The 27,991-nt window shown below is 38.9% G+C and overlaps 2 protein-coding genes across 7 annotated transcripts in view; both read left to right on the forward strand.

Annotated features, from left to right (window-relative positions):
* Window positions 1-15,582, forward strand: part of LOC125245451 (NACHT, LRR and PYD domains-containing protein 3-like) — a 33,633-nt gene extending 18,051 nt beyond the window's left edge. For all 6 annotated transcript variants that reach the window (XM_048156060.1, XM_048156059.1, XM_048156057.1 and 3 more), the window contains 3 exons: window positions 3,067-3,240; window positions 3,320-3,366; window positions 12,615-15,582. In XM_048156060.1, coding sequence (XP_048012017.1) covers window positions 3,067-3,240; window positions 3,320-3,366; window positions 12,615-13,147 — 754 coding nt within the window. In that variant the 3' untranslated portion in view covers window positions 13,148-15,582. The remainder of the gene's footprint in view (window positions 1-3,066; window positions 3,241-3,319; window positions 3,367-12,614) is intronic.
* The window catches only part of LOC125245497 (zinc finger protein 585A-like), a 332,027-nt gene that overhangs the window by 169,010 nt on the left and 135,026 nt on the right, over window positions 1-27,991 (forward strand). The gene's annotated exons all lie outside the window — the stretch shown is intronic.

Here is a 27,991-nt window from a genome sequence, read left to right on the forward strand (position 1 = left end):
CTGATCTGTATGAATGTCATCAAAATACCCCTATTAAGTGAATTATTGTCCTGTAAAGATTAGGCAAGTTGAACCGCAAAGGTATATCATCAAGTACTTAACTCCCTGAGGTCAGGTTTTTTTTCACATTGCAGTAAAACAGACTTAAAATACTCCGTCATTTTTTGTCATAGAGACATAAATAATACATCAATTGAAACTATAGAATATCTTCTTTTATTTGTATACACTCAGAGTAAAAACAAAATGTTGTGCTTTTTGCAAAATAAAGAAAACTAAAATGATGTATGATCTGTCCTCTCCCTCTGAACAAAGTTTAATGTGATAGTTCTCAGAAAATGAACTATAACTTAGTGACTACTAATCACAAAAAAATAGACTTAGGTCTAATGACACGTTGAAATGTCCGGTTTTAAATCATGTAAGTCATATCGAAAACAAAATTCTGTGTTTATGTAATCTGTATGAAAAGAGACACATGTCAGAAATCCGTGATTCAGCTCATTATCCGCTAATGCGGCCACGCCCACGGAGCCAGCGCTATTCAGAAGCAAATGCTGAGGCAATACAGGCATACATCATCTCAATCGTGTATTTATTGTCTTGAAAAATTTTTATTTGTATGTAAAAGCCTGTATGTTAGCGACCTCTGGAAGACATGCCGTTAGTTCCTGGTTCTTCTTCTTCTTTAGAATAATTTGTGGACTAAATGTGCACAGAGAGCGCCCTCCGGCTGCAAGTATGAATTGAAAACACCATTCCTGAAATGTCCTCTTATTCTTCAGAATAAATTGTGGACTAAAGGTGTACAGAGCGCCCTCCGGCTGCAAGTATGAATTGAAAACACCAGCGCTCATAGTGATAACAATGAATATAGAATAAATATAACTCTTCTGTATAGAAAATTGACATAAACATATGAGAATCCATCAATATTTCTCCAAATGTGAATGCTTTTAAACTAAAAACCTATATTCAGACTCTATGCATCACAGAAATACATATATTTTAAAGAATATAATAGAATACCATTATTTTAAATTGAGCTGAGACATTATTACAGAGGTTTTTTTCACAGCCTACCTGACTGAAAGGCCTCATTAATATGCAGCACTATTAGAGATTATTTAAGCAATTCTTTTGTCTTCTCAGGTGTAAATGAGCCATTATTCATGAAGATTCACACCTCCCTGCATACTGTGTTTCTTGACAAAAAGTGTCTTACAAAAACTAAATCAATATATTGTTTTATATGAACAAGTAGGCATTATAATTTTTACATAATTTTGAAGCAAAAACTCTAGTCTACAACCTCCAATACCCAGAAGTCTTGTGAACACAGATTTAATATACTTTTTTTGGCCTTATTTCAGTGACTTAAGTTTTTTGTTTTTTCAATAACCACGCATAAACATTATTCCTTCAAAAATACAAACATGTACATACATGTTCCTCACATATTATTGTAGCCTAGTTTGTGCTGAATACAGTGTAATGACACTTTTGTCATTTATTTGTTTATGAACAACTGAAAAAAGCACAAATCTCAAGGCATGTCAAAACTTCTCCAAGCCCCAAATCAGCCTCAGACTCCAGAGGGTTAATAAGTATCTTGTATCATGCTTATAACCCCCAACCAAAGTAATGTGTAACTTACACATTAACTAACTGGTTTATTCACTAGTACGTTCAGAGTACGTACATGGAAATAGGACTGTAAAATAAAGTGCATCCTTGTACATAAACATTACATAGGAATTACCAGCTCTTACCAGGTGTAACTTACACATTAAATAACTGGTATATTCACTAGTATGTTCATAGTACGTACATGGAAATAGGACTGTAAAATAAAGTGCATCCTTGTACATAAACATTACATAGGAATTAACGCGTGATCTTATGAGAATACGCGTGTATTTTTACATAAAATGTGGTTCTACCACACGTTCATACACACAAAAAGGTACAACACTGACGTATTTAGAGGACTAAAATGTAAAAATACTTGTGTATTAACAGCAATAAAAACATAAATCATGTAACTTAAAGTTTGAATGTAAATGAATTCCCCTGTATTAATAATAAAATCGTGGGATTAATGTTTTAAATCTGTTGTATTCAATTGTCATATCAATACATGTTTTTAGTCAGATTTTTTGAATACAGTTTACTCATCTACTTAATATGAAATAACATTTCTGTTCGTGACCTGTAATACTTAGTTTGCTGTGAGACACAGAAGATGTTTTCTCCTATGCAGCGACTTACAATACAACCATAAGATATTATCAAAACACAACATAAATTCACAAATCACACCCATTTTATTTGTTTGCTGTACTCCATATCTTTAGAACCCATATGTTTGTAAGAAACAGATCCAAATTCAGCCCTTTATCCATCAATTATCATCTTCATTCTCAGCAGCGACCACCACAGTCAAAGCTCGCGCTCGTTATAATTTAAATTTGAAAGTAGCGCCACCCTCGAGAAGCGTTACAACATGGTTTATGGCACTGATATCAAACACTCATTGGCTCTCACCTGCTTCGTCACAGATTGCGACATGCCGTGTTTCAGTGGACTGACATTTGAATGAGTGCGTGCCTTCACGTATAGAAGCTGGATTCATCATATTCTGCTCTATAAAAAAATATTATTTACCGCCAGAGAGGACTGCGACTGCAACTCAGCATCATTTGAACTTCTTTTGGTACGACATTTTCGTAATAAATAAATTGTTGTGATTACCCTTGTTTGTCTGTCATTCTTTAATTTAAAACAGTATGGAGTATAGGTACAAAGTACTTACCATGTATGTACCATTGGAAAGTACAGCATTGTTTCTTATTACTTTCCATGTACATACATGTCAGGTAAGTACCTTGTGTTACCACTCTTTTACCTGTATGTACAACATAATTACTATATATGTACCATGAAAGTACACGTACTGTAAAATAAAGTGCTACCATAATTTACACTTAGCTAGTCATAATGTCTGTGTTTGTAGATGACCTCACTCACTGTGTGTGTGTGTGTGTTTTATGTGTCCTTCTATAGATTGTCTGGTTGTATGGTGACAGAGGAAGGCTGTGGTTATGTGTGTTTAGCTCTGAGCTCAAACCCCTCACACATGAAACAGCTGGATTTGAGCTACAATTACCCAGGAGATTTAGCAGTCCAGCGGCTCAATGACAAACTGAAGGATCCCAACTGCTCACTGCAGATACTCAAGTATGCTTTGCAGTCTGACACATTAATCTTTGTGTACATGATGCATATCCACATATATTATGTTTTAATGTGTTTACAGTGTGGATTATGGGGGAGAGTTCATGATGAAATCAGGACTGCAAAAGTGTAGGTATACAAACATAACAAATATACACATGCACTCAGGGTTTGCAATTAACTTTTTCACTCACTGGCCAGTTTGGCTACTAAATTTTTTAGTTACCAGCCATTCAGAACTTCTACCAGCCCCAAAAAAAAAAAAAAAAAAAAAAAAAAAAAATATATATATATATATATATATATATATATATATATATATATATATATATATATATATATAAAAATATATATATATATATATATATATATATATATATATATAAAAAATAAAATCTGGATTTTCCTCTTACATCCTCAATCCTTTTCACCAACATTTTTTATTTTAAGTGGACAGATCAATACAGTAAAAATGCAGTTTGCAGTTACTTAGTAACAAGGTCATAATCAGGTATATTTAATAAAAACAAGAGTAACACAAAAAAATCTAGCTTGTATTGTGTTACTTTTGACCAACCTGTGTTAATTTCGTCCCAACTGAAGGGTTCGAAAGTAACAATGTGCAACTTATGTTCAAAGTGAAATCATACTGAAGTCGTCTGCATTTGTACAAAAAAAACACCTGGTTTTGATAAATTGATAAACCACACTTGTGAGTTATTGACCACAGCAAAAATACACTATATTGCCAAAAGTATTGGAACACCCCTCCAAATCATTGAATTCAGGTGTTCCAATCACTTCCATGGCCACAGGTGTATAAAATCAAGCACCAAGGCATGCAGACTGCTTCTACAAACTTCTGTGAAATAATGGGTCACTCTCAGGAGCTCAGTGAATTGACCCTTTGCTAAGCCACGCCCGAAAACCGTCACAGGCCACTCGTGGTTTAGCAACCGTAACTAGGTGCGGGAGGTCTGTTAAGCATTCGAGCTAGGGAAACATGCCGAAGTGTTGTGCGTATGGATTGTGCAAATCTGATACCCGGTAATAGTATCCTAAAAGTTTAGACAGGGTGGTGGAATTTTTTCCCTCCCCGAAACCTAAAACCCAAGGGGAGAAATGCTCTGACAATGTTCTGACAATTTGTGCTACCCTGTCAGATTTTGCTACCTCCCACTGAAACAGTAGGTAATGTTAGCAAAATCTGACAAAATCAGAAAAATGGTAATGTTACCTATCAGATTGTGCTTCCAGCGTGATATTAACATGGTCTGTGGCTTTATTAACATCTACACCTACCCCAACCCTAAATCTACCCTTATAATAATGCAAGTACAGTAGGGGTTAGCACAATATGATATGACATTAATCATTAGAACAAGTATAAATTGATAGCGAAAAATGCTACTTATCAGATTGTGCTTTATTAATGTCTACACCTACCCCAACACTAAACCTACCCTTACAATAATGCAAATACAGTAATGTTGTGTTATTTATCATGACAACAATGATGTAATATTGATGTGCGTGCGCACATGCAGTAAGCCCGGGTAGGACAATCTGACGGATAGGTTAGCTAGCTAGCTAACTCAGCACATCATTGCTTAGAAATAATGATGGTTCTTTGTTCATAATGCATATAATTGAATGTAAAATAATATGATTAAAGGCAAGATGGAGTAGCCTGGCGCATTAAAATTATAAGCGGGAGAATGTTATCATTGCAAAGTGGTAAGGCTAATGTCTTGTGTTTATTCCACAAGACTTATAAGTTAAGCTGTTTGATTTATAATTATTAGGTTATTTTCACAAATTTCACTTAACCTGCTGTGGATGAACAAAGCTGTTCCTCAATTTGTGTTTCTCCCATTTGAATGGTCCGCATATGAGGCGGCTGCTGCTTGCGCTGGGAACTTTAGCTTCAATTTTGATCAAATTATTTTCTAATCGGTTTCATATTATGTCGTGGATATATCCCTCAAATGCATACTGCAGTCCCTTTTGTCTTGCTCTCTCAGATATTTCAATTGTTCACCAAAAATGATTATTTATCTCCTTGGAAATGTCTGACACCAGTGCATACATACTGTAAATGGCGTAGCAACAGTAACTAAGGAGGGCGGGGCTTAGTGAAGGGTCCATTGAGCATGGTACAGTGATAGGTTGCCACCTGTGCAGGAAGTTCATTCGTGAGATTTCCTCACTACTAAATATTCCATGGTCAACTGTTTAGTGAAAGCAATTGGGAACAACAGCAACTCAGCCACAAAATGGTAGACCATGTAAAATCATAAAGCGGGGTCAGCGCATACTGAGGCGCACAGTGCACAGAAGTCACCAGCTTTTTCTGCTGAGTCAATAGCTACAGACCTCCAAAGTTCGTGTGGCCTTCAGATTAGCTCAAGAACAGTGCATAGAGAGGTTCATTGCTGAGCAGCTGCATCCAAGCCTTACATCACCAAGTTCAATGCAAAGTGTCGGATGCAGTGGTGTAAAACAATGCCGCCACTGGACTCTAGAGCAGTGGAGATATGTTCTCTGGAGTTACAAATCACGCCTCTCTGTCTGGCAATCTGATGGAGAGTCTGGGTTTGGTGGTTGCCAGGAAAACGGTACTTTCCTGACTGCATTGTGCCAAGTGTAAAGTTTGGTGGAGGGTTGTTTTTCAGGGGTTGGGCTTGGCCCCTTAGTTCCAGTGAAAGGAACTCTTAATGCTTCAGCATACCAAGACATTTTGGACAATTTCATGCTCCCAACTGTTCCCACAAGTTTGGGGATGGCCCCTTCCTGTTTCAACGTAACTGCACACCAGTGCACAGAGCAAGGTCCATAAAGACATGGATGAGCGAGTTTGGTGTGGAGGAATTTGACTGGCCTGCACCTAAGCACCTTTGGGATGAATTAGAGCAGAGACTGCAACCAGGCCTTCTCATCCAACATCAGTGCCTGAACTCACAAATGCGCTTCTAGAAGAATGGCCAAAAAATCCCATAAACGCACTCCTAAACCTTGTGGCAAGCCTTCACAGAAGAGTTGAAGCTGTAATAGCTGCAAAGGGTGGGCCAACTCCATATTAAACCCTATGGATTAAGAATGGGATGTCATTAAAGTTCATGTAAAGGCAGGCATCACAATTTTGGCAATATAGTGTATATCTGTTACGGTGCTGTATGCAATAGAGATGAGGCATCAACGGAAATCCACAATAATGGGTATTTTAATGAAGAAACACTGAGCCGAAGCATAAACACACTATACAACATAAAGAACGGACAAGGAGTGAAGGGAGTGAGTCCAATATAAAGGGAGTGCTAACGAGGGAGTCCAGGTGATGATGATCTGTGATGATGGGGAGATGACGAGGGAAGTGAGTGCAGGTGTGGAGAACAGGAGGAACATGGGAAATGGAGTTCAGGAAGACAAGGGATCTGTGACATTACCCCCCCTCCCGGTAGGAGTGGCCTCACGCCATAGATGTAACAACGGGGAGGGGGGGTGGGCGCCCTGGAGACCTCATGCCGGTGCAGGGAGAGGAGTGGACTGGAGTGGAGTGGAGGTCTCCAGGGCGGATCCATGAGCCATGGCGGGTTAGGAGTCCTGGGCAGCCATGGCGGGTCAGGAGCCTTGGGCTCCCATGGCGGGTCAGGTGCAGCGGGCAGCCATGGCGGGTCAGGAGCCTTGGGCTGCCATGGCGGGTCAGGTGCCGTGGGCTGCCATGGTGGGTCAGGTGCAGCGGGCTGCCATGGCGGGTCAGGTGCCGTGGGCGGCCACGGAGGGTCAGGTGCCGTGGGTGGCCATGGTGGGACAGGTGCCGTGGATGGCCATGGTGGATCTGGTGCCGTGGACGACCATGGTGGAGCCCTACCCACATGTGTGTCCCCCACATGTACCCCACCCACGGGTACTTGGCCCCCCCAAAAAAATACTTGGGGAGGTTTAGGATGAGTCTGAGGAGTCTAGGAAAAGGAGTTGTTTTGTGGGCTGGAGTGGGCTCTTGGGCGGTGGAGCATAGAGCTGGCTCGGCGGCTGAGACTGGAGATACTGGCTCAGCGACTAAGACTGGAGATACTGGCTCGGCGAAGGAACATGGAGATGCTGGCTCGTTGGCAGCTACTGGAACGGCTGGATTGTTGGCAGCTACTGGAGCGGCTGGCTCGTTGGCAGCTTCTGGAGCAGCTGGCTCGTTGGCAGCTACTGGAGCGGCTGGCTCGTTGGCAGCTACTGGAGCAGAGGGTTCGGCGGCGGCTGGAGCAGAGGGCTCGGCGGAGTGAAGAGGGGTCCAATCCATCCCCGCATAGATGATTAAAATCCCCACAGGCACTGGAGCTGGCTCTGTGGAGACTGGAGCAGCTTGCTCGGCGGCGGCGGCTGGAGCAGCAGGCTCGGCGGCGGCGGTTGGTGGCCAGGAGTAGACAGGACTGTTGAAGCGGTATGTGCAGGGTTCTGGGATGAGGTGAGCTGGCGAGGCCCGATAAGCTGCTGATGGGGCTGGACAAGGACAATTCTGGTTCTCTTGAATTTTGTCAACTTCAAAATTAGAACCATTTAAAAAGAGAATTAGATTTAGAGAATTGACTAAGGAGAAATTACAGGCCGGTTCGCTATAACGAATTACGTCCTTGTCCAGTCCCATCAGAAACACAGCATCAAGACTGGCATCAGGCCAGTTCACCAAATAAGAGACCTCCAAAAACTCCTCCACATACCTCTCCAACGGTCTGCCACTCTGCCATAAACGGCATAGCCGGTCCTCCGCCTTGAGAGACTTCGGGGGTACAGGAATAAGGAAAATACCCATCCTTTGAATTGTGGAAGTCCAGCGGTTATGGTCCGTTCTTCTGTTACGGTGCTCTATGCAATAGAGATGAGGCATCAACGGAAATCCACAATAATGGGTATTTTAATGAAGAAACACTGAGCCGAAGCATAAACACACTATACAACATAAAGAACGGACAAGGAGTGAAGGGAGTGAGACCAATTTAAAGGGAGTGCTAACGAGGGAGTCCAGGTGATGATGATCTGTGATGATGGGGAGATGACGAGGGAAGTGAGTGCAGGTGTGGAGAACAGGAGGAACATGGGAAATGGAGTTCAGGAAGACAAGGGATCTGTGACAGTATCTCTGTCTAAAACTTTATTTTTTAAAATTAAGTTTTTCTGAAAAATGGTACTTTCGCCCCTGCTCTCTCCTACAAAGAACACCAAACACCACGCGGAAAAAACAAACCTGAGGTTTCAGGATAAGCCAGGGTCCAGAATAATGCATTAGTTAAGCATTAATTAATAATGAACTTGTTCACAATTAAGCATTGTAAGGGTCAAAATTATGCATTAGTTAAGCATGGACACAATAGTAGATAATGATTAATTTAACATAATAGGGGATATTAGCCATTATTTACAAATTATTAAACATTTAAAAAGATACACATTTATGCTATAAATAAACAAAAATAACCTAGTAATTAATGATTAACTGAATGTACAGTAAATGCCTTTTAGTCATTATCTACAACTTAATAAACCATATATTATTTTTGTGTAGTGATGTAATTATATTTCTGTGCCATTCTATTAAGTTAACTGTACAATAAACTAGTAATTATGCTTAATTTGGTTAAATTATGCTTAAATTTTGCAGTTATAAATTACTAAAATAGTGTAATAAAGACCCCCCAAAGTGAAAGGTATATCCACATTAATTATGGCACTTATTGAGTGATATTCAAGATTATTGAGCAGAATAAGCCAATAATTAAGGCAAAACTACCATTAATGCAGTACTAATAAAGGCAATTTGACCCCCTATTCTAAAATGAAAGCTAAATCCTCATTAATTATGGCACTTATTGAGTGATATTCAAGTTTATTGAGCAGAATAAGCCAATAATAATGGCTAAACTGTCACTAATACAGTACTAATAAAGGCAATTTGATCCCTTATTCTAGAGATTCCCTTATTCTAGGTTCTTATTTATACTATTGGTTTTAGTTATTCTGCAACGTGATCGCACAAGTATTTTTACGCAATGTGCGGTTCTACAACACGTACATTTAATTACGTTTTCATACACTGAAACGTACAATATTGACAGCACTAAAAATTATTAAATGTAAAAACAGTTTGCTCTGTTTGACTTTCGCTGCAAAATCGTTTCAAAGAATTACGTCAAACAAAACTACACTTTAAAACCTTAAAATTAATAACATTTCTGTAATCATCTAACCATTATTTATCATGTAATACTTATTTTGTTCGCCATGGGACACAAAAGGCATTTTCTCAGAAATAGGACTAGAAAATACACCAAAATGCAACATAAATTAACAAAAGACGTCAATTTAATCCGATTTAATCTTTATAATCCATACAACTGCAAGGAACAGATCCAAATTGAATTCTTTATCCACTGATCTTCATCTGGGTCAATCCAGTGATTATGAATCCAAAAATTGCCGCCTCAAAAAGCTTGACATAACACGTTTTACGGCAATGATGTCAACGCTCATTGGCTTTCGCCTGCTTCGTCACAGATTGCGACATGCCGTGAAGTGAAGTGAAGCAGAATACCATTTTCATGGATTAATAACTTAAATTCTGCTCTGTACCTGATACAAAACTATTATATATCACCAAAGAGGACTGCGACTGCAACACATCATCATTCAGACTACTATTGGAATCGCTTTTGACATTTTCTTAATAAAGAAATTAAGTTATACTTTTCTGTCTGTTACGTTTTTCTAATTTTCTACTATTCTACATATTTTTAAGAAACAGTTATGGGTAGCTTTAGAGGTTTGAGTGGATTTAGTGTCTCAAAACATTCTTCTAATGCTATAGTGTTACTAAAAGTGTCATTTTCCTAAATATTAATGTCCAGTACATTCATTTGTTTGAGTTTAGGGATAAAACATTTATCTATAAAATGGTAAAAAGGAAATTATACAGATATCTTTATGATATAAAAGATTAGTAAATATTTGTAAGTATTTCGGCGGTAGCTAAAAACGTAATATTCTTACGTTTAAATGTTGCCAATACGTCCATGTTGTATCTTTCACCATTTATCCAAACATACAAAAAAAATATGTTTTGTGTCTGTAAAAGTTATGTATTAATACTGACAATTAATAATTGTTTTAGTAAGGGCTGTTTTACCTTAATTATTGGCTTATTCTGCTCAATAAACTTGAATATCACTCAATAAGTGCCATAATTAATGAGAATTTAGCTTTCACTTTAGAATAGGGGGTAAAATTGCCTTTATTTGTACTGTATTAATGGTAATTTTGCCTTTATTATTGGGTTATTCTGCTCAATAATCTTGAATATCACTCAATAAGTGCCATAATTAATTAATTAATTAATTAATTAATTAATACCTTTCACTTTGGGGGTCAAATTGTCTTTATTATACTATTTTAGCAATTTATAACTGCAAAACCATCAGTAATTAAGCATAATTACTAGTTTATTGTTCGGTTAACTTAATAGAATGGCACAAAAATATAATTACATCACTACACAAAAATAATAAATGGTTTATTAAGTTGTAGATAATGACTAAAAAGTGTTTACTGTACATTCAGTTAATCATTAATTACTAGGTTATTTATGCTTATTTATAGCATAAATGTGTATCTTTCAAATGTTTAATAATTTGTAAATAATAACTAATATGCCCTACTATATGTTAAGTTAATCATTATCTACTATTGTGTCCATTCTTATCTAATGAATAATTGTGAACAAGTAAATCATTAATTACTAGTTTATTTATGCTTAACTAATGCATAATTCTTACCCTTACAATGTAAAGTTAATCAATTACTAGTGTGTTCATTCTTAACTAATGCTTAATTGTGAACAAGTTAATCATTAATTAAGGCTGCTCGCTGGCCTTCCAAAAAAGACCATAAGACAGCTGCAGCTCGTACAGAATGCTGCTGCCAGGATTCTGAGCAGAACCCGAAAACATGAACACATCACACCAGTCCTCAGGTCCTTGCACTGGCTTCCAGTTGCATTTAGAATTGATTTTAAAGTACTGTTACTTGTTTATAAATCACTCAATGGTCTAGGACCTCAATATATTGCAGATATGCTCACAGAATATAAACCTAAAAGATCACTAAGGTCAATAGGATCACATCAGTTAGAAATACCAAGGATTCACTCAAAGCAAGGAGAGTCTGCTTTTAGCTGTTACGCCAGCCGCAACTGGAACCAGCTTCCAGAAGAGATCAGGTGTGCTCCAACAGTAGCCACATTCAAATCCAGACTCAAAACACATCTTTTTATCTATGCATTTGCTGATTGAGCACTGTGCTATGTCCAAACTCTTTGTACTTTATTTTTTTCTTTTTCTTATTTTTTTTCTTATTTTAATTTTTTAAATTATTATTTCATTTTTAATGCATTTTATATATTTGATGAATCATCTTTTTATTTTCTTACTTTTAATGCATTTATCTTGCTGTCTGGTTGAAAGAGCTGGGAGAATTAGGAAGTACGTTTTTCTTTTAGTTATCCTTTGATGCAGCTCTGTGACAAATATTTTTTGTTTTAGTTATCCCTGAATGCAGATCTGTATAGAGTTAATCCAGGAAGATTTGTCTGTTAGGGTACTGTTTAAACGCACAGCTACCTGACAAATATAAACAGTTATTCCTCTGCGTGAGGAAGATCCATTTAGATCTGCTCTGATGGACAACAAAAAAACTCCCTGAAACTTCCTAGCTCTTCCATCCAGATAGCGAAATTCTCTGTTTTACTGTTACTTCCATTTCTTATGTTCCATTATTATTATGTATTTGGTTGTTCTTTATGTAAAGCACTTTGAATTACCATTGTGTATGAAATGTGCTATACAAATAAAATTGCCTTGCCTTGCCTTGCCTAATGCTTAACTAATGCATTATTCTGGACCCTTAGTGTTACCGAAAATAATAATGTATTTTCTGTTAATCAAATGTATCGTCACATTATTATGCTTCTTTTTAATCTTCACTATTACTTCAGTGCAAATGAACAAGCGCCGTTATTTGTTGCCTAGTGACGTGTATGTTCAATTAAGCCAGATATGCGCAGATTCTGCACAATGCGCTGCATTTTATAAATCATGATGACTCAAGAGGTAAGTATTTGCGCTAAATCTGCACAGATTTGGCTTACATAAACTTCCCCAGCAAAGTGAGTAAACAAAATAAGTAACCTGCCAAATTGGCTAGTGATTTGACAGTGTTACCCGCCACAGCTGATTTTTACCCGTATTTGGTGGCTTGGCGGGTGTTAATTTCAAACCCTGCATGCACTCATCTTAATTGTTCTGTTGTTAGAAATGTTTCTCCGTTTTTGTGTTTAGATGCCTGTGATCTCACACTTGATCTACACACCATAAACTCCTACATTAAGCTGTCTGAAGAGAACAGGAAGATTACACATGTAAAAGAAGCAAAGAAGCAGCCATATTCTGACCATCCAGAGAGATTTAATGAGTGGTATCAGGTTCTTTGTCAGGAGAGTCTGACCCGGCGCTGTTACTGGGAGGTTGAATGGTTTGAATGGGCTCATATAGCAGTGTCATATAAAGGAATCAGCAGGAAAGGAGGCAGAGACTGTAGGTTTGGACGCAATGAAAAGTCCTGGATTTTGTTCTGCTCTAATAACAGATTTACTGTCTGTCACAATGATAAGTTCATAGACATAGGTGTCCCTTCACCTTTGCCTAACAGAATAGGAGTCTATCTAGACTGGTCGGCCGGCACTCTGTCGTATTTCAGTGTCTTTGACACACACAAAATCACACACTTACACACATTCAGCACCACATTCACTGAACCCCTCTATGCTGGATTTCGAGTTTATGAGTCTGAACTGTCTCTGTGTAAGATTTAACAACAGTGAATGTATGTCTACATTTCAAACACACACACACACACACACATGCACGCACACTGATATTCCTGTCATAATGGGGATATTCAATAGGTGTAATTTTTTTATACTATCCAAGTTTGATAAAATTCCTCATTTCAAATTTAAAAATCATTTAAACTCCGCAGCCAAATATGTGATCCATTAAGTTCATGGATCTTCTTTAGTGATATGCATTTTCTTTGGTGGATGTCCTAATATAGTAGGGATTTCAGGGGCGGAGCCAGAATCTTTTCATAGGGGTGGCTAGGCAGGGGCCAGCAACCAGTCTAAGGTGGCACAAAAATCTTCATTATTTCAATAAGAAAAAAAAAATGAGTTTGACCATAATGTACTGAAATGTTTTAGTGCCTCAAACACAACTGAATACAATTAATTTTTACTTAACTGTAATTGAGATAGTCATGAATTAGACAAACATTGAGTGAATTTTTTTATTATTCCTCACCTCTAGATATATTAATATAGGTGCTCACACTATCTAGGTTTATTGCTCAGTCAGCCTGTTTCTAGTTCTCAAAACCGCTAAAAATTCTCCATCATTGCATACTTACGGTTGCGACATGCAACTACATAATTAGTCAAACTTCACTGAATTTTATATAATCAGTGAACTCTTCAACAATTCTAAGTTAGACTGTAAGGTCTGTTTCTAAAACTTGCAGCTGAAAAAATAAACACCTAATGTTTAACTTTATATTAGTTGCCAAAATAGGCTTAAATTAATTGCATGAGTTATAAATAAATAAAATTCTTTTGAATCCCCATGTGCAAAAATGTGAAATAAGAAGTCAACAGCACATAATGCCAGATTTTAAAAATGGTTATTTTATGCATTTAAATATGATTTCATTTCCATTTGTACTTTACAAATTAATGCAATTACCACATATTTTCTAGTACAAGTGCACAGTGCTCTCATTTACTTATGCATTAATTACAAATTAAAAAATTTGCGCCTTATATTGTGATCTTGCATTGCAGAATATTTTAGTCCATGCATTTGAGAGACATGTTCTTAAACGTGATGCATATTTAATATACATTCATGCATGCACATTTTGGGAGCTTTACTTTCCTTTTTGGTAGTTTCATGACTTAACAAATGAAATAACAATCATGTTGCATGCTCATAGTTTCTTGTGTGCTTTATTTATGATGAAGAGATATTCAGCACGCACTGCCACATTTGTACATGCAGTTGAAGAGTGCACGCTGTGAGCACAGTGTAAAAACTGACAGAAAAGTTTGTTTTTCTAAGTTTTACTGACATATAGCCTACAACATCTCATCAGACCCCAGTTAACTGTTGTTCTACTGAAGCTCCCTTGTCACCTTTTCCGCGCTCGTTTGACTTGCAACTGGCGCTAAGGCGAAGTTGGCGTGCATGTCTGAAAAGTCTCCCTTTTGTTGTGTTAAAATATAACAGTGTTAAAAACTCCAATGTTTTTAATCACGATTAATTACAGAAAAAATGTGCAATTAATTTGATTTTTTTAATTGACAGCACTAATATTTATTTATTGTCTGTGGAAGGCATAGGATCATAAAATGTCCATTCAGTCATTTAATTCAGTCCAAATGCAATGATACAATGTCCTACCTGCCTGTATTTGGATTCCTTCGCACACCCTGTTTGCGCAGACATCACACGTAATCAGTGCGTTTCATACTATACAGAGCTGTAGACATACATCAGTCACTGGGCACCACAAAAATCAGCACAAAAAGTTCCTCCTGAATCAAAACAACGAGCTTATGCTGCATTCATGCCATAACTACTTTTTTTTATGAGATCACAACACGTGATGTTCTATCAGAATTGTTAATGTCATCAGACTCAGATGTATACATTTTCATGTCAACATTACCAACATCGAAATGAATCTGTAGCAGTCAGGTACAATTCAGAGCTCTCTTAAATTGTTTACGTTCATTATTATTGTAATGTTATGTGCTTTGAGATGTGAGGAGGTTTAATGGTGTGACGCTTTGCTGAGGAGTAGCTGTGTGTGTGCCTTCATGTGTTTTGAAGGAGGAGTGGCTTTGGAGAGCGCTCTGAAGGGAGGGTGGGATCTCATTAGTGATGGGGAGTCGACTCCAAAAAAGTCAATTCCTCGACTCTGAATAGCCCCAGAGTCGGGGTTGACTCCAGCATAGGAATCGACTCTCTGTGTCGACTCTGTTGCTGTGTCCGTAATCGCTCACTTGCTTATTGATTCTCAAATCCATAGTCTACATAATGCATGGCACTTATAGCATAATGTCTATGGTTAAAGGGTTAGTTCACCCAAAAATGAAAATTATGTCATTAATGACTCACCCTCATGTCGTTCCAAACCTGTAAGACCTCCGTTCATCTTCGGAACACAGTTTAAGATATTTTATATTTAGTCCGAGAGCTTTCTGTCCCTCCATTGAAAATGTATGTACGGTATACTGTCCATCTCCAGAAAGGTAATAAAAATGTCCATGTGACATCAGTGGGTTAGTTTGAAGTTTTTGAAGCATCGAAAATACATTTTGGTCCAAAAATAACAAAAACTATGAGTTTATTCAGCATTGTCTTCTCTTCCGGGTCTGTTGTATATCCTCCGCAGTGACGCTGCTTCTGCTTCTTCTTTACTGTTTTATGGCAGTTGGCATCCACCTTCTGCTCCGGACAGTGACGCTGATGACCAGAGGTTGCGTTAGACTGTAACTTTGTCCGTCATTTTGACGGACAGGGTCGTAAAAAATCTGTCATAATCTATTATTACCCGTCATTTTAATTTTCATCTTTTAATTATAATAACAGATTTAATTGCTTTTATTTTTGTTCACATTTGAATTGGTAATTCACACATGAAATTCTCTGTACTGTACTATAGGCTACGTGTTGGTAACCATTAAAGAAAACGTGGTTTCATACCCATAGGAAAAATGTGTTGCTCATCTGTTGTTCAATCTCATCTCTTGAGATCAATTTGAGCTTCTCATATTCATATCATTCTGTGATCATTTGTTTCTGAGTTACTTCTCCTAAGGGTCCCTTAGGAGCAAGACATAAGCTAAAAAGAGACAAGACACCAGTAAGACAAAGGAGGTTAAATTGAGAAAACCATTTGAGCAATACTTGAGAAGTGGGATAAACAGCGGAGATCTCATAATTGTATACGCCTGATCTCAATTATGTCTTGGTTATTTGAAGGAGAATTAAAGAGAATAACATGAGATGAATCTGAGACTTTTATGAGACAAATCTGAGAATTATGAGCCTTAAAAGAGATCTTATTATTGTGTGTCCAACGTCTCTTCCATCTCTTGATTATTTCTCTTTAATGTCTTACTGAAGCTATATATGAGAATGATATCCAAGGTATATTTGAGAAATACAAGAACAAATTGAGAATGCAATTTAAAGATTAATTATCTTTATTAATTAGAAATAACTGTAAAACAATACTCAATATTGAAAAGTTGAAAACTATTTGTGTAACACCAGTACAACACTTCAAGACAAAAAACACTGACCAGCAAGTGGAACGTGGGATACGTGGAACAACAATGTTAGGCTCACACATGAAAAGTATGGTGGCCTGGGGGTGCAAACCAACATGAAAAGATTACAGGGTTTGGTTAGAATGCTAACTATAGTAAGGCACACTTGTACCAACTCAGCTCACTCCTCAGATGTAGGTGCTAGAGTGTGGGGACATCACTAGTACAGTACAACACTTCCAGATTGTAAAAATAAAACACTGACTAGCACATGGAACAATAATGTTTGGCTCACACACACATGAAAAGTACGGTGGCCTGGAGGTGCAAACTAACATTACAAAATCTGAAACACTTTTACAGAGCTTGAGACCAATTTAAATTTTAGAAAACATTTGTACATATCATAAAACAAATTACATTACCATAACACATTTACAAGTCCCGAAACAAATTTAAATTTCAGAAAACAAATTACCAAGAACACACTTTTACAAACACCAAGACAAATTTACAAATATCAACAACCGGAAAGGGAATGTACCAACTCCGAGGTTGAACCGGAGGTGAATGGCCAATAGGAGTTGTTGTCGTTGATGGTGTTCATCTCAATTGGTTCCCAGTCCGGTAGAGTTGCACATCTCAGGACATAAGCTGTAAGACAAGAGCATTAAAATCTGTCATGAGTAATTTGACAAAAAAAAAATTACCACATAGACCATATACAACTGCACTTCAGGTTAAAAGGAAATAACACCGTGAGACGTCCATTTCAGTTCAGAGAATTGCAAATCAGCAAGTACGATTTTTTTGGCCAATCATGAATATAAATAAAATGACAGTGTTATCCTTAAAGGTGCTATTAAGTGATACTGGATAAAACTTCATTTCTGGTTTTAAACTTCTATTCTGACAGTTTAGTCAGACAACTCTGAAATTAGAACAAATAATTTATAAGCATTGCAAGCTGAAGCACAGCATCCTTGAGCATGGATGCAGCAGGTTTGGCATCAGGCTCTGACTCAGTAATTTGTTCCCTGAATGATCTGCTTTGCAAGACATTACAGGGAATGAAGCAGACCCCCTGCAGGGGAGACATGAAGACATGAAGACAGAGCTCAAAGGTGGATGCTGGGGAGGAGGTGGGTTTGCAAAACCTAATCAGTTCCTCCAGGATTTCGCGATCGCAACTATTAACGCAAATTCAAAGGGCGAAAAAGGGCGTTGTCATACGTTAGCAAACTCACTTCCTTGTTTTGTTCAGAAGACGCCGCAGACATGTATGTGTGCTACCAATGTCTCACATTTGCCTACAAAAATGACAGCAAAAGGTGGTGAAAAACAGTATCCAGGGGGCTATTGCACAAAAGTAGAATTTAACAAATCCAGGATAACTGAAAAAGCGAGGCTTGACCAAGTCTAGTATGTGCATCTTGGCTTGGTCACAACTTTAAATAGTAATAGTGCTTAACTGAACATCAATTATGCACCTACTGTATTTTAATACAGGCTGATAACAATAAGATAAAACTACTGCTGAGTGAACAGAAAAGGCCCCAGGATTAATAAATCCTGGCTGTTAGTCTGGTCTGGAGCAGGCTAGCTGCACAGAATAAATCTCCATGGTAACTAAGGTGCCTCTGCTTTTGTGCAAACAAGTCAAGACTAAATTCATCCAGGATAACTGGAAAATCCCAGCTTAATCCCTTATCCTAGTTTTGTGCAAAACCCCCTAGGAGTTCTTTACGAAAGTGGGGGTAAACTGTTTTGAAAGATGTGCAATATAGTTGTCAAACATAAACAGAAATCGACAATTAAAAAACACTTTGCCACGACTAAATATATGCGGAGAATTCATTAGTTGTCAGTTATAATCATCAAAATTAAAAGAAATAAAACACTTGATATATATCAGTCTGTGTGGAATGAATGTATACATTATACAAGTTTCACTTTTTGAATGGAATTACTGATATAAATTAAATTTTTGATGATATTCTAATTATATGACCAGCACCTGTATATCACAATAAAGGAAAGTGAAAAATGTCAATCCTGACATGGTGTCCATGCGTTTTCTTGCGGGCTGGCTGCATGGCCTCTGCCAGGTGATGGACCAGAGGTGTTGAGGCTGTACGGTGATGGGCTGGGTGTATGGCCTTCACCAGGTGATGGACCAGAGGTGTTGAGGTCATACAGGGATGGACTGGATGTATGGCCTCCACCAGGTGATGGACCAGAGGTGTTGAGGTCATACAGTGATGGACTGGATGTATGGCCTCCACCAGGTGATGGACCAGAGGTGTTGAGGCTGAGGTGTTGAGGTCCACCAGGTGATACAGGTGTGAGGCTGTACGGTGATGGGCTGGGTGTATGGCCTCCACCAGGTGATGGACCAGAGGTGTTGAGGCTGTACGGTGATGGGCTGGGTGTATGGCCTCCACCAGGTGATGGACCAGAGGTGTTGAGGCTGTACGGTGCCTCCACCATGGGCAGAGGTGTTGGGTGTATGGCTGGGTGTATGGTCTCCACCAGGTGATGGACCAGAGGTGTTGAGTCATACAGGTGTGGGTGAGGCCTCCACCAGGTGTGGACAGAGGTGTTGAGGTCATACAGTGATGGGCTGGGTGTATGGCCTCCACCAGGTGATGGACCAGAGGTGTTGAGGCTGTACGGTGATGGGCTGGGTGTATGGCCTCCACCAGGTGATGGACCAGAGGTGTTGAGGCTGTACGGTGATGGGCTGGGTGTATGGCCTCCACCAGGTGATGGACCAGAGGTGTTGAGGCTGTACGGTGATGGGCTGGGTGTATGGCCTCCACCAGGTGATGGACCAGAGGTGTTGAGGCTGTACGGTGATGGGCTGGGTGTATGGCCTCCACCAGGTGATGGACCAGAGGTGTTGAGGCTGTACGGTGATGGGCTGGGTGTATGGCCTCCACCAGGTGATGGACCAGAGGTGTTGAGGCTGTACGGTGATGGGCTGGGTGTATGGCCTCCACCAGGTGATGGACCAGAGGTGTTGAGGTCATATAGTGATGGACTGGGTGTATGGCCTCCACCAGGTGATGGACCAGAGGTGTTGAGGTCATACAGTGATGGGCTGGGTGTATGGCCTCCACCAGGTGATGGACCAGAGGTGTTGAGGCTGTACGGTGATGGGCTGGGTGTATGGCCTCCACCAGGTGATGGACCAGAGGTGTTGAGGTCATACAGTGATGGGCTGGGTGTATGGCCTCTGTAGGGTGATGGACCAATGGCCCCCCCTTTGGCAGAGCTATAATAAATTACATGGAACCAGAGATGACATTTCTGTAAACACAAATTGCCCAGAAGAGATTTGACCAATAACTACAAAGAACTGACTGGCATAGACATAAATGAAGGGTAGATGCTGCCTTGACAACTGGGGCTGTCTACTCTTTTTTTATGTATATGATGGCCAGTACCAATAATGAAAATAAATGTACTATGACCAAAATCTGCCATATTTATAATCATTTTCTACTTTAAAAACATAAAACATTTCAATACTGGAAATAGCTGACCAACAAGATCACAATATGTTGTGACATGTGAGCTCGTAAAAAGATGAACGTAAACTATTCTGATCATTAAGCAAAAATAAATGTCAAGTCAAGTCAAATTTATTTATATAGCGCTTTTTACAATTGGTAATTGTTTCAAAGCAGCTTTACATATTAGAAGCACAGAAAAAAGAGAAGTGGTTAAAAATAAGCTGTACAAGCAAGCGTGGTAATATGTAACATATACAAGATGGTGCTACATTAAGCCAATGTCGGCTGACTCATAGGGGTGGAAAAAAACCCCTAGGAGAAAAACCCAGTGTGCTAACACTGGGAAAACAGTCCTAGGAGGGAAAAAACCCCTTGGAAGATATATATAATATATGTAAATGGATATGGAGATCAAAATCTGAATTATACATTTTTATTATAGAGATTAAAAATAGATTATATATAAATATATGTAAGCGGATACGGAGATTAAAAATCTGAATTATAGATGCAGCCAGAACTGGATCTGTAGGCCCATTGTCTCCTGGGCTACGTTGTAGTCAGGTCCAGACACAGGTTCTCCATCTGATCTGGATACGGCCTGGATCCAGCACCCGGCAAACCTCAGGATAAGCAGAGAGACTGATATTAGCGTAGATGCCATTCTTATTCTGATGTACAGGTATAACTAGTGTTATAGGAAATGTTCTCGGTTCCGGCCGACCTAATTATTGCAGCGTAACAATCCTTTAACGGATTTGAAAAATGTTAATGTATTGATAATGTGTCATGTGTATGCAAGAGCAAAGAGATGTGTTTTTAGTCTAGATTTAAACTGACAGAGTGTGTCTGCTTCCCGAACAATGCTAGGAAGATTGTTCCAGAGTTTAGGTGCTAAATAGGAAAAGGATCTACTGCCTGCGGTTGATTTTGATATTCTAGGTATTATCAGCTGGCCTGAATTCTGAGATCGCAATAGACGTGAAGGACTATAATGCACCAAGAGCTCGCTTAGATACTGGGGAGCTAAACCATTTAGAGCTTTATAAGTAAGTAGCAAGATTTTAAAATCTATACGATGTTTAATAGGGAGCCAATGTAATGTTGACAGAACTGGGCTAATATGGTCATACTTTCTGGTTCTAGTAAGAACTCTAGCTGCCGCATTTTGGACCAACTGTAGTCTGTTTAAAAGCCGAGCAGAACAACCACCCAGTAGAGCGTTACAGTAATCTAGTCTTGAGGTCATGAATGCATGAACCAACTGTTCCGCATTTGTCATTGAGAGCATATGTCGTAATTTAGATATATTTTTTAGATGGAAGAAGGCGGTTTTACAGATACTAGAAACATGACTTTCAAATGAAAGATTGGTATCAAAGAGCACACCCAGGTTCCTAACTGAGGACGAAGATTTAATGGAGCACCTGTCAAGTGTTAGAGAGTATTCAAGGTTTTTTCGTGAGGAAGTTTTTGGTCCAAAGATTAGGATATCAGTTTTTTCTGAATTTAATAATAAGAAATTTCTTGTCATCCAGTTTTTAATGTCAGCTATGCATTCTGTTAGTTTTGTGAATTTGTAGGTTTCGTCAGGGCGCGAGGAAATATAGAGCTGAGTATCGTCAGCATAGCAGTGAAAACTAACACCATGCTTCCTAATTATCTCTCCTAAGGGCAGCATGTACAGAGTGAAAAGCAACGGTCCTAGTACTGAGCCTTGTGGTACTCCATATTGAACTTGTGATCGATACGACATCTCTTCATTAACTACTACAGACTGATAACGGTCAGATAAGTAAGATTTGAACCATGCCAAAGCAATTTCACTAATGCCAATATAGTTTTCAAGTCTTTTTAAAAGAATGTTGTGATCGATAGTGTCAAAAGCAGCACTGAGATCTAATAACACTAATAGAGAAATACAGCCACGATCGGATGATAAGAGTCGATCGTTTGTAACTCTAACGAGAGCAGTCTCAGTACTATGGTACGGTCTTAATCCTGACTGGAAATCCTCACAGATTCCATTTCTTTCTAAAAAGGAGCACAGTTGTGTTGAAACTGCCTTTTCTAGTATCTTTGACAGAAAAGGTCGATTCGAGATTGGCCTGTAATTTACTAAATCTCTCGGATCTAGTTGAGGTTTTTTAATAAGAGGTTTAATAATAGCCTGCTTAAAAGTTTTTGGCACGTATCCTAGTGTTAACGATTAATTAATTATATCAAGAAGTGGACCTACGACCTCTGGAAGCATTTCTTTCAGTAGTTTAGTCGGCATTGGGTCTAACATACATGTTGTTGATTTTGATGATTTGATAAGTTTAGATAATTCTTCCTCTCCTATAGCGGCGAATGATTCTAGTTTTACCTCAGGGACACTACAGTGCACTGTCTGAAGCGAAACTGTAGACGGTTGCATGTTTATAATTTTCTCTCTAATATTGTCAATCTTGCAAGTAAAGAAGTTCATAAAGTCATTACTGCTGTGCTCTTTGGAAACGTCAGCAGTTGAATCTCTGTTTCTAGTTAATTTAGCCACTGTGTCAAATAAGTACCTAGGATTATGTTTGTTTTCTATTAAGAGATTTGAAAAATAAGTAGATCTAGCATTTCTTATAGCCGTTCTGTACTCAATCATTTTTTCTTTCCACGAAAGGCGAAAAACTTCTACTTTTGTTTTCTTCCAACTACGTTCAGCTTTTCTCACAGCTCGTTTTAGAGCCTGAGTGTGCTCATCATACCACGGCGTTGGATTAGTTTCCTTAATCTTCTTTAGACGTAAAGGAGCGACTGCATCTAATGTGCTGGAAAAGAGAGAGCCAATAGTTTCTGTTGCAGCATCGAGTTCTTCTAAGTTGTCAGGTATACTAAGGCGATGAAACTGCTCGGGGAGATTATTTATAAAGCAATCTTTAGTGGTAGACGTGATGGTTCTACCATATTTATGGCTGGGTGGTGGTTTTGTAGCCTTGGCTAACTGTATTATACACGACACTAAATAATGATCTGATATATCATCGCTCTGCTGTAGAATTTCAACAGCATCAATATCAATTCCATGCGACAGTATTAGATCTAAGGTATGATTACGACAATGAGTGGGTCCTGACACGTGTTGTCTAACTCCAATAGAGTTTAAAATGTCTGCAAATGCCAATCCAAATGCGTCTTTATTATTATCTACATGGATATTAAAATCACCAACAACAAGGACTTTATCCGCAGCCAGTACTAACTCTGATAGAAAATCAGCAAATTCTTTGATAAAGTCAGTATGGTGCCCTGGTGGCCTGTATACAGTAGCCAGCACAAATGTCAACTTACATAATGTTACATAAAGCACCATCACTTCAAAGGAGTTATATTTGAAATTCTTTTGAATGATTCTGAATATATTACTATAAATTACAGCAACACCTCCCCCTTTGCCTTTCTGTCGAGGATTGTGTCGATAGTCATAACCTTGAGGACTAGACTCATTTAAAATAATGTAATCGTCTGGTTTTAGCCAGGTTTCTGTCAAACACAGCAAGTCTAGTTTATTTTCTGTGATAATTTCATTTACAATAAGTGCTTTTGAAGAAATAGATCTAATATTCAGTAGCCCAAGCTTTATCATTTGTTTATCTAATTTATCTGTGATTTTCATTTTTTGAACATCAATTAAATTTTTACCCTTAAAAGGTTTCGGAAGTTTTTTGTATTTACTAGTTCGAGGTACAGACACAGTCTCTATGTGATAATATCTAGGTGAAAGAGTTTCTATGTGCTGTGAATTATTTGAGTTCTGTGACGTGAGGCAGCTAGCAGACGGTCGGTTTAGCCAGTTTGTCTGCGTCCTGATCTGGGCCCTGGTTTGTCATGGTTTAGCTCTAAGACTATTTGCCAAATTTCTAGATAGAAGAGCAGCACCATCCCGGGAGGGATGAATACCATCTCTTTTCAACAGATCAGGTCTGCCCCAAAAGCTTTTCCAATTGTCTATGAAACCTATATTATTCTGCGGACACCACTTAGACAGCCAGCCATTGAGTGATGATAACCTGCTAACTATCTCATCACTCCGACGAACAGGAAGAGGGCCAGAACAAATTACTTCTGCTGACATTGAATTTGCGAGTTCACACACCTCTTTAATGTTAATTTTAGTGATGTCCGACTGGCGAAGTCGAACATCATTTGTGCCGACGTGGATAATGATTTTAGAATATTTACGTTTAGCATTAGCCAGCGCTTTTAAATTTGCTTTGATGTCAGGTGCTCTGGCCCCCGGCAAACATGTGACTATGGTGGCTGGTGTCTCTATTTTCACGTTCCGTGTAATAGAATCGCCAATAACTAGGGCACTTTCAACAGGATTCTCAGTGGGTGCGTCACTGAGTGGGGAGAACCTGTTTGATGTTCTAATCGGAACGGAAGAGTGGTGTTTGTTCTTACCACTATGCCGCCTCACAGTCACCCAGTTAGCCTGCTGCGTGGCTTCTACAACCGGAACCGAATGTGCAGTGTTTACTAGGCTAGTCGCATCCAAAGCAGTATCTAAGGCCCTTTCATTCTCACTATCCTCAATTAAAGTTTGGATGCGTGTCTCTAATTCTGAGATTCTCTCTGTCAGCCTGACAATATCCCTGCATTTATCACATGTGTAAGTGTCACTGCTGACAGAAAGAGCTAAGCTGTACATGTTGCATTTAATACACATGATAATCGTCGGACATGACTGACCGTGTTTTTGTAGAGTAGTCTGTCCGTCGCCGTCCGAAAAGCTGCATCGCACACGGGACTCGCTAGCTGGATGTCTCGGTCGCTTGCCGGTGCCTGGGGCAAGGGTGATGTGCGGGACGCTGTACCTCACGGTGGATCTGTGAATGCCGGGCAGCAGAGTCTCCACAGCTTCCCGATCTGGCGAGGACAGATCAGAATAACATACATCGGATAAATCCGCCATTAGATCGACAAGGAAGGTTAGTTTAGAGGAAAAAAATAGACGGTAGCTAGCAGGCTAGCGGGCTATGGCTGACACTAGGTGATTACGCTGGTAGATTACTAGTAATAAATCATTCCGTTTAGTAATACTATGCAATAGGTTAAGTAATCTAGTGAAAAATAAGAAAGTTATATTATGTGAATAGGAATAAAGAGAAGGATTTAGGATAAACTCCACGAAGCTTCGAGCGTAGGTCAGACAGCAGGCAAGCAAAACACTGAGCAGAGAGGCAGACAGGAGCAATCGAGTGATCTGTGACCTGTCACACTGTGACCTGAGTAAGGTGTACATCAATCAGCATGTCACTGTGGAACTTCTGTTTTTCTCTAACCTCTGAGCTTATTACCTTCAGCACATTTCTGTTAAGGCAGCTGCTCATATTTCCGGCCAGTATCTCTTCTGTGGGTGTTGATACAAGCTTTTCGTAAACAAAAAACTCACTGGGGCCATGGGTCAGTGACTGTGCAATTTTGCCTTGTTTTAAGTGAGTTGCTGGCCTAAACTTTTTTTCACCCATTTTTTGTAGGATTTTACCTAGGTGTAGGTTTAACATGCTGATATTTAAACGAACGTGTACAGCAAGGATTTTTTTTTCTTGAAGCCTTCATATAAATAATCACTCCATGGCTTTCTCAGTTTTGTGGAACCTGGCAATGGACATATTTTATTCCATTGTTTCTGGTCCAAAGTGATTATAAATGGTTGAAAAACATTTTGTGTTTTTCTCCATTTATTTGTCTCCTGGGAGTTATCCTCTGTTCCACTGAGTGGTTCCATGCCCTCCAAGCTAAAATAAATAATAAAATAAATAAAAACACGTGACAAATTCAAAGATACTTGTCCCCAGCTAACAGATTTTTGTTATAACAATTTTCTTCTAATATTAATTGCTGGTTCTGACTCTCATCTCTGCAGTGGATGCGCCTAGAGAGAACGTGCAAATTCATGTTCAAGTGATCGCGCCGGCGCCTCCGTCATGGTTGTCTGCTATATTTGCTTCTTATTTATTAAATCCAGGCAATTGGTTGATGAAACATTGATTAAAATTAAGATACAATTTTTACAAAACAAAATTATCTTTAAGGAAATGGTTTATACAAACAAAACTTGATGATGTAGGTAAAATAACTGTGTGAAACTGGCCCCCCACCCAACGCAAAATATCGGCAAAATAGTCTCCGTTTGTGCTGGTTTGTGCCATAAAAAAATTTGTTTGTGCTGCTTTGTTTTTTAGATATTAAAACGTCAAGTGTTTGTGTTCCTTTTTTTGTCTCGCGATAGTTCCGCCACAACTCATCAGGGAATCCCTATGATGTAATCAGGATCATGACATTTCCCATAAAAGAAGTGGACTTACCAGCATTCTGGAGCAACACTCAAAATGCTCTCTTTGGATAATTAAACGCGATTGCGCCATTCTCACTCCCTGTTTTTGTCTGTAACTGTTTATTTATCCTTGTGGAAATATCCAACCTGGTGGGATTAATTTTCCTTGGACTTCGTCACAGGACAGTGGTGTTCCTCAACATGTTCCCGAACTCAAACCGACTTAAAAGGACAATCTTGTACACACACATACAGTGGTGTGAAAAAAAGTTCTTGGCCCCTTCCTGATTTTTTAAATTTTTTTTTTACTTTAATGTTTTACATCATCAAACCTATTTAAGTATTAATCAAAGATAACACGAACAAACACAATATGGAGTATTTAAATGAAGGTTTTTATTATGAAGGGAAAACTAAATCCAATCCCACATGGCCCTGTGTGAAAAAGTGCTTGCCCCCTAAACCTAATAACTGGTTGGACCACCCTTAGCAGCAACAACTGCAATCAAGCATTTGTGATAACTTGCAATGAGTCATACAGTGCTGTGGAGGAATTTTGGCCCACTCATCTTTGCAGAACTGTTGTAATTCAGCCACATTGGAGGGTTTGAGAGCATGAATCGCCTTTTTTAGGTCATGACACAGCATCTCAATAGGACTGAGGTCAGGATTTTCACTAGGCCACTCCAAAGTCTTCATTTTGTTTTTCTTCAGCCAATCAGAGGTGGACTTGCTGGTGTGTTTTGGATCATTGTCCTGCAGAACCCAAGTTCAATTCAGCTTGAGGTCACAAACAGATGGCCGGACATTGTCCTTCAGGATTTTTTGGTAGACAGCAGAATTCATGGTTCCATTTATCACGCCAAGTCTTCCAGGTCCTGAAGAACCAAAACAGCCCCAGACCATCACACTACCACCACCATATTTTACTGTTAGTATGATGTTCTTTTTCTGAAATGCTGTGTTACTTTTACACCAGACGTAATGAGACACACACCTTCCAAAAAGTTCAACATTTGTCTTGTCAGTCCACCAAGTGTTTTCCCAAAATCATCAAGATGTTTTCTGGCAAAACTGAGACGAGCCTTTATGTTCCTTTTCCTCAGCAGCGGTTTTCGTCTTGGAACTCTGCCATGCCGGCCATTTTTGCACAGTCTCTTTCTTATGGTGGAGTCATGAACACTGACCTTAACTGAGGCAAGTGAAGCCTGCAGTTCTTTGGATGTTTTTGTGGGGTGTTTTGTGACCTCTTGGATGAATCGTCGCTGTGCTCTTGGGGTAATTTTGGTCGGCTGGCCGGCCACTCCTGGGAAGGTTCACCATTGTTCCATGTTTTCGCCATTTGTGGATAATGGTTCTCACTGTGATTCGCTTGAGTCCAAAAGCTTTAGAAATGGCTTTATAACCTTTTCCAGACTGATAGATCTCAATTACTTTCTTTCTCATTTGTTCCTGAATTTCTTTGTATCTCAACATGATGTGTAGCTTTTGAGG

This window comes from Megalobrama amblycephala, linkage group LG1 (genome assembly GCF_018812025.1).
Source record: "Megalobrama amblycephala isolate DHTTF-2021 linkage group LG1, ASM1881202v1, whole genome shotgun sequence".
NCBI classification, from domain to species: domain Eukaryota; kingdom Metazoa; phylum Chordata; class Actinopteri; order Cypriniformes; family Xenocyprididae; genus Megalobrama; species Megalobrama amblycephala.